General features: G+C 42.1%; 1 protein-coding gene and 1 pseudogene across 1 annotated transcript in view; one reads left to right on the top strand and one right to left on the bottom strand.

Moving 5' to 3' along the window:
- Positions 1 to 20,222, top strand: part of Brdt (bromodomain testis associated) — a 44,556-nt gene that overhangs the window by 9,893 nt on the left and 14,441 nt on the right. Inside the window, exons 5-12 of the mRNA XM_038337391.1 lie at positions 77 to 427; positions 6,727 to 6,855; positions 7,473 to 7,661; positions 8,972 to 9,144; positions 9,290 to 9,570; positions 9,696 to 9,821; positions 9,889 to 10,071; positions 19,792 to 19,853. Coding sequence (XP_038193319.1) covers positions 77 to 427; positions 6,727 to 6,855; positions 7,473 to 7,661; positions 8,972 to 9,144; positions 9,290 to 9,570; positions 9,696 to 9,821; positions 9,889 to 10,071; positions 19,792 to 19,853 — 1,494 coding nt within the window. The remainder of the gene's footprint in view (positions 1 to 76; positions 428 to 6,726; positions 6,856 to 7,472; positions 7,662 to 8,971; positions 9,145 to 9,289; positions 9,571 to 9,695; positions 9,822 to 9,888; positions 10,072 to 19,791; positions 19,854 to 20,222) is intronic.
- LOC119819278 lies at positions 4,030 to 4,409 on the bottom strand (annotated as a pseudogene).

Genomic DNA, 20,222 nt, shown 5'->3' with positions numbered 1-20,222 from the left:
TTAGTATGTGATGCAATGTTTTGCTTTATCAATGAGCGGTGCCTCCTTAGGGTCACTTCTTGTTGGCTTTGTTCAGATCACAAAGGGTGTGAAGAGGAGAGCAGACACCACCACTCCGACCACTTCCACAGTTAGAGCGAGCAGCAAGTCTCCTCAGACGACCAGAGAAATGAAGTCAATGAGCATTTCGGTGAAAGAGAACATACTGAAGAGTGTTTTGCCAGACTCTCAGCAACAACACAGAGTTTTAAAAACAGTCAGAGTAACTGAGCAGTTGAAGTGCTGCAGTGAGATCCTTAAGGAAATGCTGGCCAAGAAACACTTGCCGTACGCGTGGCCCTTCTATAGTCCTGTGGATGCTGATGCTTTGGGGCTCCACAACTACTATGACATTGTCAAAAATCCTATGGATCTCGGAACTATTAAGGTAAAATATTGCCTGAGTGGGAAGAGCTTTCTTTTCTTTTCTTGATTGTAAAAGTATTTCATCATGGCAAAGAAAGCTAATCTAATGTCCAGAAAATTGTGAAGAAAAATTACATCACCAGCATTCTAGCACCTGAAGTGGATCGTTGGGATGTTAAATACATCTACCACATCTATTTTACAGGCCAGTGGGGAGCGAATTAGGGTACTCAGTCTTGCACATCTCCTCAGCCCTGGTTCTCTTTAAAGCAGTTTTGTTTCTTCATTTTATCAATACAGTAAAGTTTGTCAACATGTTACTAAACTTTGTGTTTGCCCTCATTTCTCGTATTCTGCTGTCCCCTCAGTTCAGTTCATTGACATTCAAACTCAGCAGTCATTCTTTAAGAGTTAATAGATAGCAAATTCAGTTCATATATAGAAGAATCACGAATGATTCTTTAACTGAATATAGAATTCAGAATGACAGTCATTTTCTCTCAGCACTTGGAGAACTTTCCAGCATCTATCTGCTGTCAAGCAATTTACCACTCCTTCATATATAATTTGTCTTCCTCTCTTTAGCTGGCTTCTCATTTATCCATCTTGTACTGGAAATTAACTCTTTTCAGTCTGAAGATCCATGCCATAAATTAACAGTTATGTCCTTAAAAGCGCATTTTACCTTCTCACATGTGCAAGCTCAGACCCAGAGTTTAGAGAGGACAATCTAGTCAGGTAGCAGTGGCACACACCTTTAATCCCAGTACTCAGGAGACAGGGACAGGCGGAACTCTGTGAATTCGAGGCCAGCCTGACCCACAGAGCAAGTTCCTGGACAGCTAGGACTCCTGAGAAACCCTTTCTTGAAAAACAAACAAAAAGAGGAGGAGTACTATCTTAAATACCATATGTTGAGATAAATAGGAGTTTATAGTTGTAGGGTGTTTCAAGTGGAGAAGGTAACCTGTAGAAAAGCAAACAATTCAGAACAGTATCTTTGTATGAGCTTGTATGTACGGAGGATGTGAGGGAAACCTGAGTCTTAAGGAAGCTGCTGTAGAGACTCAAAGGAAAGCACCCTTTAGACATGAGTACTACCTCATGACTTCAGGAGCTGTGCACACACCAATAGAAGGCCTTTAGAGGGATGTCAGCTTTAATGCATCTCTGAAGTCATTCTCAGTTGTCACTAATATGATTGGTAGAAAATTATGTTCTCAGGGTTTAAAAGCATATACTACTCTTGTAAAGGACCTGGGTTCAGTTCCCAGCAACAACACAGTGGCTTACAACTGTCTTCAACTGCTGTTTCAGGAGACCCAGTGCCTTCTTCTGGCCTCAGTGGACACCAGGCATGCACACAGCACACTGACATGCATACAAGGAAGACACCTATATACACAAAGAAAGTTTTCAAAGAAAATTAATCAGGTATGGTGGTACACACCTACAATCCTAAATCTCGGGAGGCAGAAGAAGGCAGATCTCTGAGTCCAAGGCCAGCCTGGTCTACATAGTGAGTTCCAGGACATCCAGGGCTACATAGAGAAACCCTGTCTCAAACAAAAACAAAATAAAGTTACATCTGCATCTTCTATCCCAGGCTGGCTCATGATCCACCCTCCTCAGCCTTGTGAATGCTGGGACCACAGGCATGAGCCACTACGCTCCTGGAACTAGCTCTTCGAGACCAGGCTGGCCTCGAACTCACAGAGATCCGCCTGCCTCTGCCTCCCAAGTGCAAGCATTAAAGGTGTGCGCCACCACCGCCTGGCAACCTTGATGTTTTTTCATTTAAAATGAACTTTGAGTAATTCACCAGTTCACTGGCCTGTGAATTACCCACTAAGGCACATACTTGCTCAACGGTATGCAGGATTTTCTTTCCAGCTTCTTCCTGTCTATAGTATCTATTCCATATCCCTCACTGGCATGTGAATTACCCACTAAGGCACATACTTGCTTCTTCCTGTCTATAATATCTACTCCATATCCCACCCACTTCATGCAGCAGCCCGAACCTGGAACCCACATCCCCGTTACTCTTCTGTTTTTAATACCCTTGCTTTATTACTGTAAAGCTGTCCAGCCAAGACAGTCTGGAAGCACTGCTTGCCCATCCATTTTGCCTAGAATGCCTCTTTCATTCTCTTTTGCTGATTTCTTTTCCAAGTGTAAAATCTGAAAATAAAGCACAATGGTTGACATTTGTTAAAAAAAAAAAAAAAGGTAAGTGTCCTTCCCTCCCTCCCTCCCTCCTTCCATTTGTTAGCATATAAAGAAATGGGTTCCTTTGTTCATTTGTTGGAACAGGGTTTCATGTAGCTCAAGCTGACTTCAAACTTGCAGCATAACTGAGAAAGACCTTGAACTCCTGATCCTCCTTATTCTACCTCCAAGAGCTGAGTTTACACATGTGCATCATTGGCCGTGACATTGTCATGCATGCACATCTTACACTTTGTTCGTATTTGCCACCCTGTGCCGCCCCGGGACTTTGGTTTGCTCATCCCCTTCATCTGCTCTTTCTGCAGCCTCTCTAGAGAGCCTCTCTACTTTCCTACTGTGCATATACATACACATGAATGGACACGAATTTAAATCTGGATTCTTCGTGTGAGAGAAAACATGATGCTTGTCTTTCTGTCTTCTCATAATCCCCAGTTCTGTCCATTTTCCTACAAAGTTTACAACTTCATTCCTCTTTAGAGTTGAGCACAACTCCATTGTGGACGCCACATGGATGGACATCTCAGGGGGCTCCACACCTTATGTGTCATGCACAGAACAGCAACATCCATGGCTTCGCACGTGTCTTTTGGGGTGTGATGTAGAGGCCTTTGTGGACTTACTCACATGCTGGTCATGGCCATGTTTTCTTGTTTTTTGAGGACACTCCATGCTGACACGGAGAGCCTATACCAATTTACATTTCCACAGCAGTGTATAAGGCTCGCTACTTTGCTGCATCTCTCCCAGCACATGCTGTTTGTTTTCTTCTGACTGGAGTAAGATAAAAAAAAAAATCCATGTACTTTTATTTTTACTTCCTCAGATGGATAAGGATATTGAACACTGTCAAATATTTATTGGCCTTTTGGCTTTCTTCCCTTAAGAACTGTCCATTAAATTCAGTAGTCTGTTTCGAATGGTGAGAGGGTTTTGTTGTGTGTGCATATATGTGTGGAGACAGATTCCAGCACCGGCCATCTGTCCAGTGGCCTGATGTGTGGTCAGCCAGGGTTTTCTTCCATCTCGCTGGGAATCTATTTCTTCACTCTGCAGACATTTCCTTTGCTTCATAGAGCTCTGATACCACAAAATGCAAACCTCCCCTTCTTGCTTTTCATGTATTGAGCTGTTGGAGTACTTCTTTCAGGATGCATTTTATGGTGGACCCCCCACCCCACGCGCTTGTGCGCACACACACACAGTTTCCTTCTCTGTAAGTTCATTATTGGTGTGCTAGAAAAACTATTGGTTTTTTATGTCACTTCTGTATCCTGCTGCATTGCTTACAGTATTTATGAGGCCTGAGGTTTCCTGGTGAGTCTTTTTTTGTTGTTGTTGTTCCTAAATTTTATTTATGAATTAATACAAAACATTCCAGACCAATGTGTCTTAATCCTCCTCCTCCTCTTCATCCTGGTTAATCTGGAAGTAACACAGCTCATAGCCCTCTTTGCTGTTGGCGACAACACGCAAGCAGTCTCAGAAATTGTTCTTCAAATAATTTTTTGTGAAATATTTCAAATACCTTTTGGAAAAAGGCACCTCGGAATTGACAGTGATCTTGCTCTTTCTCCGTTGTATGGTCACAACCCTTCCGCCGAGATTCCCAGCTTTGCCATTCACCTTGATTCTCTCCTGGCGGAACTGCTTGAAATTAGCAGCGTCCATGATCCCATCTTCTACAGGGTGGGGACAATCAAGGGTGAACTTCAGAACCTGCTTCTTTTTTTTTTGCCCCCCTTCACCACAAGCTTTTTCATGGGTGCCATGGTGGCACAGGAGGCAGAAAGGGAGGGGGCGCCTCCCGGTGAGTCTTGAGGGTCTTATAAGTAGAGGACAATCTGGTCCTCCCTTCCCTACTGGTCCCTACCTTATTTTCTTCTCGGCTCCTACTGCTCTAGCTAAGATTAAAGTACTGTATTGAATGGGAGTGAAAGGAGTGGGTTCCCTGGTCTCCTTCCAGATTTGGGATTCCTCTGTTCCCTGTGTAGTAGGAAGCCGGTTGTAGGTCTGCTGTATCTTCAGTGCTGGGGTCATTCCCTCTTGCTGTCTTCTTGGATTTGACTGAGAGAATGGTGATCTTTGCCCAAGGCCTTCCTGTCTCGTGATATGGACTCCTCCTCCTCTTTACTTTCTCTGCAGTGGCTGGCCTTCCTTCCCCTCCAGGTCTGTGATTGACTTCTTTCCTTTGTTCCTCTGTGTTTGTGTCTTCCTTAAGGTCCTGATCATTTTTACTAGTAAACTTTTGAAATCTTGACACAGTGTCTTTGAACTCGGCAGCTAAGGAAAGGTACACTCTTTTTGGAGATGTCTTCTTGCTCTCTACTGGTTTTGTGTGTTGTGATTTATACATGTTTGTTTGATATCTCGAGTTTAATTTTTTTTTCTTAGTGAACAGTCTGCCCTTTAGGGCTCAATTCCTCACACCAGGACAGGAGAAAACAACTTTTAAACATGAGATTTAGAAGTGCAGTGAAAATTGATTAAAGATCACTAATATTAAGATCACTAATGGTCAGGAAATGGCAAAGCTAATGTACAGTTTGTTTAAAGTTAAAAACAATCAACTGTGAAAATAGCGAGTGAATGAGGCTATGGTGGGGCAGAGAAAGAGGAGTAAAAGCAAGGAAGAAGGAAAGGAGGAAGTACATACTAAGGGAAAATTTCAAAAATGGAAAAAAATACTCAACAAGGAAATAAGTTATATAATGTGAGTGGAATAGAAAATTAAGAACATCAAAGTTTTTTTTTAATACATCAGGTAAGATCAGTCCTACTGGAATAGGAAAAAGAAAAGGGACATCAAATTTTTAAGTAACTTTTAAAAAGGTAATAAAATTAGAGCATTGTTTCTTAAAAATTAGAAAAACCATAGGGACAGACGGATGGCTAAACAGGTAAACTTGTAGACTGTCTTGAGAACCTGAGTTTGACTCCTGGACACACACAGTAGAGGAGGAAACTGACTCCCACAGGCTGTCCTCTGACCGCCACATGGGAGTCATTGCACGTCACGGTGAGCCAAAACAAGAAATGTCGGCTTCTTTCCTGGCCGTTGGAAACTGAGGTGCCTAACTGTCTGCAGGGACCTCTAATGGGGCTCGTGTGTTATGTCCATCAGAGCTGCCGTCACCTCAGCATTTTCCTATCTTTGAAAACCAATGGTCTGTCTCCCCTGCCAACTGCACACTGTAGTCTGGACTGAGCAGGTTCTCCTACTCTCTGGAAACTCCTGGCCCATGGGTAGCTAGTGCTGAGATCTGTGAAGGCATCAGCCACTAGCTGGAGGGGTGTGGCTACAGACACAGATTTGTCCACTGGAGCAGCAGAGATCTTGGGCCAGATACACGGCAGATAGGTGGCCCAACAAGTTGATCCACCCCTTGACCTTAGGCTCAGGGTGTCAGTTCCAGTTATATCAGTTGACAAGGTCGTCTCCAGACCTAGGATGGCCTGACAGGCTCTATATGTCACTGCCAAGTCAAGGCTCCTGTCACTTGCACTCTTAGTGTATTATCCCCCTGTTGTCAGCAGCCACTTCCTAGAGTTGTCTCCCACGTTAGAGCTATGACAGATTGAATTCAGGCTCTAATGGGACCTAGGCACAGCCCTCTGAGCCATGGACTTCTCTCCCACAGCAGACCCCTCCTGCCTAAAAGGTCATTCTCTCAGCAAGGGCCACAATTGGATTTGAGGCTTGTGAGATCTGTAGGTTTATCCCGTGGGTAGAACCACCAAGTATGTCTCCCTGGGGCTGCCTGGCTTATCTTCTGGATGTAGCTTCTGCTTCCTCTCCGCTAACTAGGGAGCCATATTGCTGGGCCCATGTTTGTCTTTGGCTTCTTTTTGCTGTGTTGCCCATCAGTTTCTCCATAGTTTTCAGCTGCCCTATCATCCTGTTTATGATTTTCAAAAGTTTTTCCTCTCTTTGGAATTAAGTCTAATTTTTTATTATCTTGACACTCTACCATCTTATCCGGAAGTTGAAAGTATTTTGTCATTTTTCTGCATTTCTCTTTATGTCTAAATTGCTTCATGTAAATTGACTTTACTTGCCTTGAATCCTTCTAATTTTTCTTTTATTAGGGGAAAATGGACAACCAAGAATATAAGGATGCATATGAATTTGCTGCAGATGTCAGATTAATGTTTATGAACTGCTACAAATACAACCCTCCAGATCATGAAGTCGTGGCAATGGCTAGAATGCTTCAGGTGAGCCTTTACTCACGGCGAATGCTCTGTGCTCTGAGCATGAGTCACAACAGGGACACCTCTGTCCTTAAATAGTACTAAACAATTTACAAAGGATTTATTCAACTGTGGAGGCTTAAAATTCCTGGAGTTATAACCTTTAGTAGCACATTTTTAAATGAAGAAGCGACTTGCAGAAAAAAATGATGCCTCATTAGTGAGAGAGGACAGTCAGTTCCTTGTAGAGTCAATTGAGCACCTGACTCGCTTGAGTCATTGAAAGGTAGAAGAGTTACGATATGGCTTACCTAACTACCCAGCCCTTGAGGTCAATACTGCTGAGAAATGAGGAAATTCGACAAGACAGACAGACAGACAGATAGAAGTGTCATCTTGCATTTTTTTTTTCTGGTGTCTTAAAGAAGCCTGCCCCAGATATGCCAGTGTGTGTGCTTTTAAAATGTTCTAATTGTATTAAATCAGAAATGGAGAAAGCCAAACCAGGTGGCACATGTCTACAATCCCAGCACTCTGGAGGTGGGCGGGAGGATTTCAAGTTCCAGGCTAGCTGGACATGGTGAAACTGTCTCAAAATAAACAAAAAAAATTAAAGTGAACAGGCTCATTTTCCATTATAGGATGTTTTTGAAATGCATTTTGCCAAGATTCCTGATGAACCTGTTGAGAGCACACACACATATCGCCTTACAGCAAGCAGCGTGAAAGCCCTCGGTAGAGAGAGCAGCAGCGCGGCCTCCTCTGAGGACTGCTCTTCTGAAGACTCTGAGGACGAGCGCGTGCAGCACCTCGCCAAGCTTCAGGAGCAGGTAGCGTTCCTGTGACTCAAGGGCTGCGGTCCCTGGGCTGCCGGTCCTGGACGAACACTCGTAGGTTTACAGCTGCTACATTTAAATCACTCACTGTCTATAACGGTAGTTACTTTCTGGCATATTTGCCATGTCTAATATTTCCTACTCAAATATCTATATGCTGTTCAATTCTGGAGCCACTGCCTTTTCCTCCTCTTTGAAACTGTCTCATCTACCCTGGCTTATAATGAACTTCTGATCCTTCTGCCTCCACCTCAAGTGCTGGAATTGTTGGTGTGTACCATGATGTCTGGGAATTTTTTACAATTCTATTTACATTCCTAGTCTGATTGATTCTTACTGAAATGTATTATAGCACAATGTGGGATCTTTTATAAATGAGAGCATTTGCTACTTTCTATGATAAAACTAACCATTTTCTGAGATCCTATGAAGCGTAAATCTAATCAATCTTATCAATAAAAACCAGAAGTCAAATATTGGAGTAAAACCTAAAAGATCAGAGGATGAGAGGAACAGCCACCAGAGACCTTTCTCTTCCATTCCTCCAGTCCAAAAGGCTGGGATCCTGTCTCTACTCTGCCTTGTCACTTCCTATCTCCTCTCTGTACAGACCTCCAGACCTCTATGGTTAACTAGTGGCTAGATCGGCCCTCCTATCTCCAGGCAAACTTTATTTGTCAGAACACAAACAAAATATCCCACAACACTCATGCCTGAAGACTGGGACTGGAGAGATGGCTCAACAGTTACAAGCACTGGCTGTTCTCCCAGAGGGCCTGAGTTCAATGTCTAGCATCTGTATCTGGCTACTCACAACCACCTGTAACTCCAGCTCCAAAGGGAGCTTTGACCTTCACAGGCACTTGTATATATGTGACCACACACACACACACAATTATAAAAAAGAAACCTTAACACCTTGAAATGCTAACTGTTCTTGGGCTGTGTTAACTTTATCACCATGCTATGTCTGTCTGTCTGTCTGTCTGTCTGTCTGTCTATAATGATGGCTTCATATCTAGGCGCTTGCATGGGCAAGTGCTGTGTTGTTGAGCTATGTTTTCAGTCCTCCTGGACCAGTTTTAGATGGTAAGAGTTTAGGTTGAGCATGAGATAATGTTTGAAGTTTTGTACACACCCTTCAAATCGCTGGACTTCTAAAATGAAGCACAATCATGGAGAAGCAGAACATGAGATGAATTTCACAGAGGGAGGATGACTTTGGAGTAGCATGTTTTTCTTGTGGCTTCAATGATCTGATCCATGAATGCCTAAAGGCTTTTGTTTGTTTTTTCCTTTCCCAGCTTAATGCTGTTCATCAGCAGCTACAAGTTCTGTCCCAAGTTCCATTACGAAAGCTAAAAAAAAAGAATGAGAAGTCTAGAAGGGCACCGAAAAGAAAAAGGGTCAATAACAGAGATGAAAACACAAAGAAAAAGCTTAAACTAATTAAACAAAAAGAAAGGCCCAAGAGCAAGTAAGTACGTTCAGCGGGAATTGATTTTGCCAGAAGGGTAGCTTGGTAATAGATTGCATTTTTTTAGCCTATGCAAAACCCTGGTTTCCATCCCCCTACCTAGATTAGTTGATTAGGACGAAACAAGTGTATAATTCTATTACAGTCAACCAAAAAAGAAGAAACCACCTTTGAAATCTGACGATGAAGACAACGCGAAGCCCATGAACTATGATGAGAAAAGGCAATTGAGTCTGGACATAAACAAACTTCCTGGGGAAAAACTTGGGCGCATAGTTCATATAATACAGTCAAGGGAGCCTTCCCTGAGAAACTCCAACCCAGACGAGATCGAGATTGACTTTGAGACTCTAAAGGCATCAACACTTAGAGAATTGGAGAAGTACGTCCTCGCCTGTCTGCGGAAGCGCTCCCTGAAGCCCCAAGGTAAACCACGCTTTCCCGGCCACAGCCAGTCCCTTCCCATCCCTTACTGCCGGGCCCCGCCCTCCTGGCCCCGCCCACCCCACCGGCCCCGCCCCGCCCTCTCTCACGGTCGCCCCCTCCCACAGCGAAGAAGGCCGTCCGCTCTAAGGAGGAGCTCCATTCCCAGAAAAAACTGGAGCTGGAGAGGCGGTTGCTGGACGTCAACAACCAGCTGAACTGTAGGAAACGGCAAACAAAACGTCCAGCAAAAGGTAGATGGCGGTTTCCCAGTGCCCGCCGGCAACCGCTGACTGGGGGTTAATGCTCCCTGTTTTGCAGCCGAGAAGCCGCAGCCCCCGCCCACGCCGCCGCCACAGCCCGGGCTGGGGAGCGGGTCCCGCCTGAGTGACAGCAGCAGCAGCGGCAGCAGCAGCAGCAGCAGCAGCGACAGCAGCAGCTCGGGGTCCGCGAGGAGCAGCAGCAGTGACTCGAGCTCCTCCGACAGCAGCGATTCGGAACCAGGTTAGCTGGCCCCAGGCGCCCGCCGGTGGGGGGAGTGGTCTTCCCGTAGAGTCGGCACGACCCTGTTTGGGAGGAGGACCTGTGCTTTGGGTGCCGCGATCCTCATTAAAACGCGCTACTCTTTCCTTAAAAGAGATACTGTATGAAATGAATGTAGGAGGTGACTTGCAGGTCTGTCACGTTAAAGGACGCTTACTCCCCGCAGGGCACTACCTAGGAAATGTACTGGGTTTAAAGCAGGGAGTGTTGCTTTAAGCACTTTTGAGATTCTGGGAACTTTATTTGGAAAACCTCAGTGTGTTACCAATGCACTTTAGGGCACTCCAATGATGTAAGGTATGTCCTGTTAGGACACTGCTTTCTGAGTTGAACTGTCATTTTGAATTAAGCCTCATCTCAAAATTTGTAGGGCATATTTTTCACTTTATCTGTTTCTTAACTATAGAGTATCATCTTTCATCTGTAGGAAAATAGATTCTCTTGTACAGGGTGCCAGTTGTGTTGAACCAGGTCGCTCATGCTTCCTTTGTTCCCCATTACTATTCCATAGCTGGCGTGTGGTCACTGCCCACTACCACGATGCTGGCTTGGCAATGCTGATGTATTTTAACCTAACAGCAAATGCAGGATACAGGGCACTTTCTTCCCTAAAATTTGCTTTATTGTAAATAAGATTTTTTTTTTTTTTTTTTTTTTGGTGAGGTTCATTCCTCCTTTTTAATTGAAAAGAACCCTACAGAAACTCCAGCTAGAGGGCGTCCTTTCTGAAGTCCACAGTCAGCTTCTGCTGGCTCACAGTAACTCTGTCTTCCTGAGGTTCTGTTTCATTTGTTTTTCTGTGGAGCTAATTACTGCATCTGGTTTTCACGTTTCTGAGTACGTAGTGATGAACAAAAGTTTTGTAAAATTCAAAAGAAGTTTTACTTTGGTTAGAATTTGTCTGATACATTTTAAAAATCACTTAGAGCTCTTTTATTATGAGGTATTTCTTATATTTGACTTCTAAGCATAAAACAATATTGGAAAAATCCAAGTTGCATTTAGTATTTTAAATTGTAACAATTTACAGTTGTAATTTCATTGAATAAAGCATTTGTGACCTAAGAAGTTACAGCACTTTGTCTTTTATTTGTAGGATAAAACTATTATTCTATTAGTTTGTTTTACTTTTAAAATTCAATAAATGCTTTGTGTGTTAGAAAAATACCATATAATAATTTTTCGATGTAGGTACTTTAATAGTTAGAATACCTTCTTTCCTTCCTTTTTAGTTTTATTTTTTGGTCCAACTCACTATGTAGCCTGATCTTGCTTTGTAGACCAGATTGGACTTGAACTCAGAAATCCTTCTGCATCTGCCTCCCAAAAGCTGCGATTACAGGTGTGCTGTACCATACCAACTCTTCATAGAATTTTCTAGTATGTTACTTGAAGAGAAAATATATCACTAGTTATGTGTTCTTAAATTGGTGCAATATCTATTTTCTAACTTTTATAACAGAACAGCTCATTCTCAGAATTCTAATCTAACATGGCTAAATTTGTACTCTACGGCCAGCACCCGTGGCTGATGTCGTGTTTCTCAAAGAGCGCTTTTGTTTTGTTCTGTAGCATGGGAGCCAGGCCGCCGTGCTTGTGTATATAATTGTGTATATCAGCTACTTCCTCACCGGGTTTCCTGGGTCACTCTGGAACTTACTCGGTAGCCCAGGCCATTCTTGAACTTGCAGTACAATTTTGTAAAATGGGACAGAATTTTTGCTCTGGTTAGAATTTGTCATTCTGATAGATTTTTAAATCATTTAGAGCTTTCGTTCAGAAGTATTTCTTTTATTTGACTTCTAAGCATAAAATAATACTTTAAAAAAAATCCAGGTTGCTTTTATGACCCCAAGTAGTGAAGTCATAGGTCTGCACTCATAGACTGACTCAGAAACTGTTTAAAAATGTACATTTAAAAAATAAAAGTAGCAAATTCTCTCCCTACCTTTGGTACTAGAGATCGACAGTCTCTCTAACGTAGCAGGCAGGCAGTTTAAACAGTGAGCTGTATATAAAGCTCAGCCCCACCTCAGACACCTAATGAATCCATGACTTGTTACACTGAGATCCTTTTCTGCTCCATGGATGCTGTAAATTGTTTCCTGCTGTTGCTTGAGATGGAATCTCACTGTGTAGCTCAGGCTAGACTCAAACTCTCGTTATTCCTCTTGCAGCCTCTGAGTTCTGGGAACACAGGCATGTGTTGCTATTCCTGGCTTATGATCTATTCTTGATATTTGAATTATTTTTGAACATACAGCCTATCTACTTTATTTGGGGAAACCCTGTTTAACTGTATTGTAAATTACGAGTAATTTTCTTTGTAAAGATATTGAAAGCACAGCTGTCCTTGCACATGACATTCTCAGCTCTAGATGACAAACATGTTGCCAATCTCCATTGTTTGGTGGAAATGGGCTATTTAACCCCCAAAAGGTGAAAATCCGGTGTAGTAACAAAGACATGTAATAAGAGTCGAGCTAGGCATAGTCGCACATACTTGTAATCCCAGTGCTGAGGAAGCTGAGGCAGGAGTACTATGAACTTAAGACCAGCATGGACGAGTAATGATACCTTGTCTCAAAAAATTAAGCTGAAAGATCAGTAAGATTTTCTGTGATTTGTTTAGAATTGATACAGTATACTGTCGTGATCTCAAGAGTCTAGGTAACAGAAGCAGCTTTTCTGGAAGCTTTGGTGACTTATATACTTTATTATTAAGCTAATCCTTATTTTTAATTTATCTTTTAATACTTGTCATACTGCATTTGTTAAAATTTTCTTAGCATATGTTAATTATATTTAATAATGTGTTTATTATGACATTTTCATACGTGTGTATATTTTGATTACACTCACCACCTTCTGTGTCTCCCCTTCCCACTCCTGTTTATCCCCTTCCTCTTCCCAGCTGTCCCTTCTGTGTGTGTGTCTGAGTATATATGTACATGTGTGCACGCACAAGTGTGTGTCCCAGTGATCCCAGGGAGTGTGTGTTCAAGTGTGTGTCCATCCCATTGAGTGCTGTTAAGGATGAAACTTTACCCTCAAAAGAAAAAAAGCATGAGTCCCTCATTGGTGGTTACCCATTGGGGAAGCTGTCTCCTCCAGTGAAAGGTGGGGCCTCACAGCTCCTTCCCCTTCCACATCAGGGGAATCTCTGGCTCCACCCTGTGGCAGTTTCCTCCTGTGTTATTTCAGCCACTTGATTCTAGGCGATTTTGTTTCCTTTAGTTAGAATGCTTTACAGCTTGAGGTGTCTGGGCAGACTCAGATTTCCCTTCTGATTCCTCCGTGTCTGTTCCTGTTGTGCTGTGGGTTGGTTCTGCTGCAGTGGTGTGCTGCTTAGGTGTGGCAGACATTTTAAAAGTAAAGTCCTAGTCAGGGTTTCTGTTGCTGGTGATGAAACACCATGACCAAAAAGAAGTTGGGGAGGAAAGGGTTTATTTGGCTTACTCTTCTGTATCACTGTTCACTATTGAAGGAAGTCAGGACAGGAACTGAAATAGGGCAGGAACCTGGAGGCAGGAGCTGATGCAGGGGCTGTGGAGGGCACAGTTTACTGGCTTGCTTGCCATGACTTATTAAGCCTTCTTACAGAACCTAGGACCATCAGCCCAGGAGTAGCCCAACCCATAATGGCCTGGATCCTTCCCATCAATTCTGATTAAGAAAATGCGTCACAGGTCTGTCTACAGCCTGATTGGATAGAAACATTTTCTCAGATGTGGCTCTCTCCACGCCAGCCAGCATATCTGATCCTTGTCAGCTTGACACACAAGTACATGGCTGTTCAGCCACAGCCTTCCTGTCTTGTTCATCTCCAAGGTCTTGCATTGATATGAACATCGCAATATAAAATATTCCAAATTTTAAAGGGTCCACAGTGTTTAAAAATTCAAATGTTTAAAAGTTTAGTCTCTTATCCAAACTTTCTTTTAAAATCCATATTCTTTGTAAAACTTTTTAAAAGTTTAAAGTCTCAACTGTGGGCTCCTGTAAAATAAAAAATAACCTCTCACAACTCCAGCTGTGTAAATAACACAATGTATGGTGTCTCAGATCCACTCGTGACCTTCTGGGCTCCTCCAAAGGGCTGGGCTCGCTTCTCTGGCTCCACCCGCCCAGCACACAGCTTGTCCTCTAGGCCCAGGATGCTCCACTCCACTGCTGCTGTTCTTGGTGGTCACACCATGGTGCTGGCATCTCCAAAATGCTGGGGTTTCTGCTGCAGCTGGGCTGCACTTTCACCAACAGCCTCTCCTGGGCTCTCTTCATGGTGCCAGGCCTCAGCTTCTCGGCATGGCCCCTTCAGTCCTAGGGCTTCCGCTGCAGCTTGAGCTACACCTTCAAAATGGCTTCCTCTGGTCTCTCAGAGCCAAGCCTCAGCTGCTCCCCACGATCCCTTCATACCTTCAGAACCAGTACCATTTGGGTGACTCTTGGCTAATTTGACTGCCAGCACAAGGGACAACCTTGACCACCCCTGGAGCATAGCTTGTGGTGTTGACTCCGAGGAAATACTCTCAGAAAAGCTGGTCTCTTATTCACTGCTAATTTCTCAGCCCCAACTGACCAGCATCAAAATTGTTCCAGTAAAGCAAAAGTTTACTTCAGTGGTTCTGGTCTCTTGCTAACCACAGCTGTTTCTTCAGCCCCGGTTAACCAGAAACACATATCCCTGACTCAATACCAAATGACCCTCATAACGTCATTAAGGACTCTCAAACTTCCCTTGGAGACTTCACAAGCCGAGTTTCCGCCTTCTGCACCGCTCTGGGCAATCTTCCGTGCTCCACACAACAGCTCAGCAAGCTTTAAGCATTCAGAGGCCTTTCTTACCCAAAATCCCATGTCATTTTTCATCATGGAAGAAAGTTGGGGCAGAAACCCAAGCAGGGCAGGAACCTGGAGGCAGGAGCTGATGCAGAGCCCGTGGAAGGGCGCTGTTTACCTTTTTGCTTCCCGTGTTTTGTTCAGTCTGCCTCATTATAGAGCCAGGACCACCTGCCTGGGAATGATACCACGTGCAATAGGCTGGGCCCTCCCCCTCCCCATCAATCACTAATTAAGAAAATGCTCTGCAGGCCTGCAGCACAGTCTTAGGAGGGGTATTTTCTCAGCTGAGGCTCCCTTCTCTCAGATGACTGTAGCTTGGGTCCAGCATAGGCGACACACCTGAAAACTACATGCGTGTTATAAAGCGCTTGAAGGCTGTTTGTTCTGAATCACCCAAAGAGCCCATTATTTGTATGTTTTTAATAACATACTCATTTTTTACCTGGTTAAATCACACAGGACTAATCACACAGTAGGGTACAGATTTCCAAGGAATGTCTTGTTGAAACATCTAGGAGATTGATTTAACTATCATTTCAAGCAAGATATTAAATCTGTTTAAAGATAGAAAGCTGCTAAAAACATCCTAAACCTTTCTAAAATGGGGATGAGACCCTGTAGGCCAGAGGCTCTTAGTTCTTCATCACAGTGTGGTTGGACCATTTGCATTTTCTTCTTGGCTGAAATCAACATCTGCAAACACTCATGTACAGATAAATCAAGGACATTTAAATTTATTTTTCATATCGGTCAGTGTCAGATTCAAGACGTAGATTAGGCTCAAAAATGAAGCTGATTCCACACAGCCTGTTGGCTGCACTGGCACTCACGGGAGCTGCTAGAACAGTTTGGAAACTCAGCGAACGGATGTGACACGTAGAGAACATATAACCAGTTCTTTTATCCTGTGACTTAATCCAGGTATCGAGATAAACAGTCTTATGGCTTAGCTCACTGACCACAGTACTTCAGCCAGGCTAGGTAGTAAAGGCAGGAGCATCAGACTCTCAGGGCTCCAGGACAGCCCCAACTGCTTGAGACTCTGGCTCAAGAGTTAAACAAAAACAAATAAAATAAATAATAAAAATAAATAAAAATAATAAAATAAAATACTAGTGCTTCTGTTTGGAACCTTATAGGAAATAAAGCTCAGACACTTAGTGTAGAGTATCTGAAGATGTTTTATGTGGTTGATGCACGGTAACCAAAGCACATCCATAGTAATGACATCAGCTCTGTCTTTTGTCAGTGGTCTCTAAGTAGGAATGAAGTGATTTATCACTTTACCGTCATCGAGGTTTTCTGCAGACGCACAGAGAATGTGATTAAGTTTCTTTCAATTAAAGTCTTTCGATTGAAGGGATTAGAAGGGTATAAAAAGATAAAAGCCAAAGATCCAGGCTTAATACAATAAAAATAAAATAAATAAAAACAGGTTCATACACTGAGGTATGTATTGAAGTTGGATCTTGCAATAATCATTTCTGTCCTGTGCATTTTTTATTTTTTTCTACACAGCTAGGTCTTCCTGGATAAATACATTATCTGTAATAGTACGTCTCAGCTTGGCAGTGTGAGAATGACTTTTTATAATACTGTGTCTGAGTCTGAGGTGGAATAGACGAGGGAAACAGGTATGCATAGTCTTAAAAATATACCAGGGACTGGGGTGGTTTCGCAGTTTAGAGCCATGGTTGCTCTTCCAGAGGATCTAGGTTTGGTTCAGAACCCACATGTGGCTCACAATACTATGTAAATTAACTGGATAGTCATTCACATGAAATAATTAAATCCTAAGGCTTCAAAGGGCTATCTTGTTTGAGAATAACTATAGTTGTCTGATCTTTGTGGCTTTCCATTTTCTAACTCAAGTTGAAAGACTCAGTGTAAAAGGGGCAAGGTTTTATGACTGGTTTGTTCTCAATGTTAAAGAAAACTCCAAATACTGCAAGGAAAATAGCCAAAGGTTCTTAGTGCAGGACCAGTTGTCAGGGTTTGTAAACCACTAGCACGTTGTCTTGGCAATACCTTTGGGTAAATCCTCCCACACCTCAGGCCCTGCTGTCTCTGTAGAATAAGACGAAGCTGCTGCAGGAGTCCAGCCATTTCCATGGACTGTTAGAATGGAACGTGGTTTCTCTCATCTCATAAATTTTGGTAATTATTTCTTGTGTGTGTGACATCATATTCTGGTTTTGCCTTGTGATTTTGAATTTGTATTCAACCTATTGGGGTTTTATTCCAAACCAGCTTGCTGGTGATGTTTGGTGTCTCTGGAGCACAGGCCTAATGCTTTCATAGGTAAATAGGTACTGAATAAACCTGCTAACCAACTCTACCAATCCAGCTATTTTATTTTAACTATAGTAAGTTGTCTGTGTAGTTTAGAATAAGAACTTTATAATCAAAACTTTAAATTAAGTTTTTGAGAGCTATGAAATTCAAACACAACATACATCATATGCGTTTGGCTTGTGGTTCATGTACATTACTCAATGAGAGTTTCTTAATATAGGTATGCATATTGTTTAGAGACCCCAGAGAACTTTTTTGTTAATAAATACATGATCATAATTGTTGTCAACTTAATTGGTGTTTCCCAAATCTGGTAGATCGTTATTACTCATTGAAATATATTGTTAAGCTTAATAGCAAAACCATGCATATGTGCATTTATATTCACTGTGTTCCTGGGAGGCAGTTACTTAAGATTAGGATGAGAAGCACAGCACTAAGCTGTAGGTGCCCATTACTCACCTGCTTGTATTCTGTACAGCGTTGAAATATTAAATAGTGTTAAACATACTATATGTACTAAGTAATTTTGAAATATCTAGTTAGTGTCTCCAGATCTCAAGGTACTAATTTTTATAAGCCTAAACGTTAGTTTTACATGCCATAAAACTACGGAAATGTTCATCAGCTTTTCTTAGCAGGACACCAGTGTGGTCTGTCATGTTCTTATTCCCTAAGGTGTCTACATTGTAGGACATTGTAGTTTAGGTGCATGATTGAGTAGCTAAAATTAATAGATATGTGTTGTTATTATTATAACATTATATTAATGAATATAATATATTCATTATATTAATGAAATGTGTTTTTGTTTTTTGTTCAAAGCTGAAACTGTAGTTTCTTCTTTAAGTGTGAAGGATCTTGGATCTCTCTATCCTCAGTGTGTTCAGTGTCTCCCAGTCACCCCTCTACCCAATCCCAACACTAAAATCAATCTTGGCTGAGTGATACTGGCTCGTGTCATTTTAAATACTTGAATTATTTAAATTAAAGCACAGCTTTAAGTGCTATTTAGCAATTTTAACATTGTCCAGCATCAAATATTTTAAGAGAGGAAAGAACAGTAACACATCCAGTGGAAACTGATGGCATTTCAGGAGGCAGAAGGTAATTATTAAATTAGAATGTTTTAAGTTTGGATAATATTTGGTGTTGACCAGCCTTGGTACCCTTGGGCTTGAACCAAAAACCATTCAGGTGGTTAATGATGACTGGCTTGGAGCAATGAATCATTACCAACCAGTCTGCCACTTCACCGCGTGGCAGAGGCTGTGCCGGGGAGGATAGGGCACCACACTTGGTTGTACAATAAACAGAAAGGGACCTTGTCACGCCATGACAGGCAGAAAGGGCTTTTATATTTACTCCTACTGCCAGGGGGGCTGTAGGTGATAGAGGACCCACCTAGGAAGCACGAACACAGCCCTGGATACCACCCCAAACATCATACAAACCAGGTGTGATGATATACCATGCTGCCCTAATACTTGGGAGGTGGAGGCATCAGGATGAGCAATTCAAGGTCATTGTCAGCTACAGACAACTCATTTGATTCCATCTAGTAGAACCTGCCAAGTAGTTTTCAAATAGAGGGCTGTTAATTAGGTGGATCCTAGTCTAGCAAGGATATCAGATACTTCACTTAATAAGTTTATCATGTATATCCTCGCAGATAATAAGTAACTCTTTGTCTTGGTGTGTTCTCAGTGACTTAACATAAGCTCTGTATAGCTACACTGTGGCCCCATAGTTGGTGTAATTGGTACTGTTGTCTGAAAACTTGGGCTCTGTTTTGTAACTTTCTTTTTAAATTCTCACCGAAGTTCCTTACAGTGAAAGAGCACATTTAGTTCTTTCCTGAATGTAATCCAAAATGGAATTTTTGACTGGGTATTTATTCCATCATGAACAATGAAGATTGGGGAAAATATCTTTTCCCATTCAAACTAAATTGGCCTAGTTTAAATAGGGCAAAATCTGTGGCTGTAAGGATTTCTTGGTATGAGAAATTAGTATTAAAGGCAATCTTTTGAAGTGAGCCTTTTCTTTGTTTTCTTATGAGCCCCAAAAGTTTTATTTAATTTCTTTCCTTGAAAAACATTACAAGCATATATTTAGGGTGTCTGACATGTTTTTGATATATGCATGCATCTTAGAACAATTCAATTAATAACATTAACTTACCTGTCAGCACATATTTTCTGTGTTGAAAATACTTAAAATCTACTATGTTAGCATTTTTTAATATGCAACTTATTATCAGCCATAGTCACTTTATAACAGAGCTTCTGAACTTGGTCTTCTGTCCACCTGAGAACTTGTACCTTTTGACTGACGCCCATGTCAGGGAGTTGGGTCCCTTTGACTGACGCCCTGTGTCCAGGGAGTTGGGTCCCTTTGACTGACGCCCTGTGACCAGGGAGTTGGGTCCCTTTGACAAGTTCTCAGTGTCAGACTTCCTCATTTCTAATATGGAAAAGTTGTACTTGGTAGGTTTGTTTTAAGCTTACAAATGTTGAAATAATTGTCTATATACATTTTCAGAAATATTTCCTAAATTTACTGATGCAAAACAGAATGATTTGCCTCCGAAAGAGAATATAAAGGTAAGCTGAATCTTTTAATGCCAACATTGAAAACAGTGTAGTCCTATAACTGTGGGTGTAGTAGTAACTTCCTTTAGAACATGGGGGGGGGCAGTACTGGGCATGCTCGTACCCAGAAATGGTGTCACCATTGAGGAAGCTGAGGAAGGAGGATCAAAGGTTTCAGTTAGCCTGAGTTATATAGCGAAAGGTTCAAAAAGAAAAGAAAAATAAATCATGTTTTTACATTTAAAAAGTCACTTTTTTAAAAATTTGCGCTCTACATTTTTCTCTGCTCCCCTCCCTTCAACTGTCTCCCAGGGTCCCCATGCTCTCAATTTCTTCAGGAAATCTTGTCATTTTCTACTTCCCATGTAGATTAGATCTATG

This window comes from Arvicola amphibius, chromosome 1, assembly GCF_903992535.2.
Source record: "Arvicola amphibius chromosome 1, mArvAmp1.2, whole genome shotgun sequence".
Lineage (NCBI taxonomy): Eukaryota > Metazoa > Chordata > Mammalia > Rodentia > Cricetidae > Arvicola > Arvicola amphibius.
The sequence above is the reverse complement of the archived record's forward strand: the minus strand, read 5'-3'. Positions and strand labels throughout refer to the sequence as shown.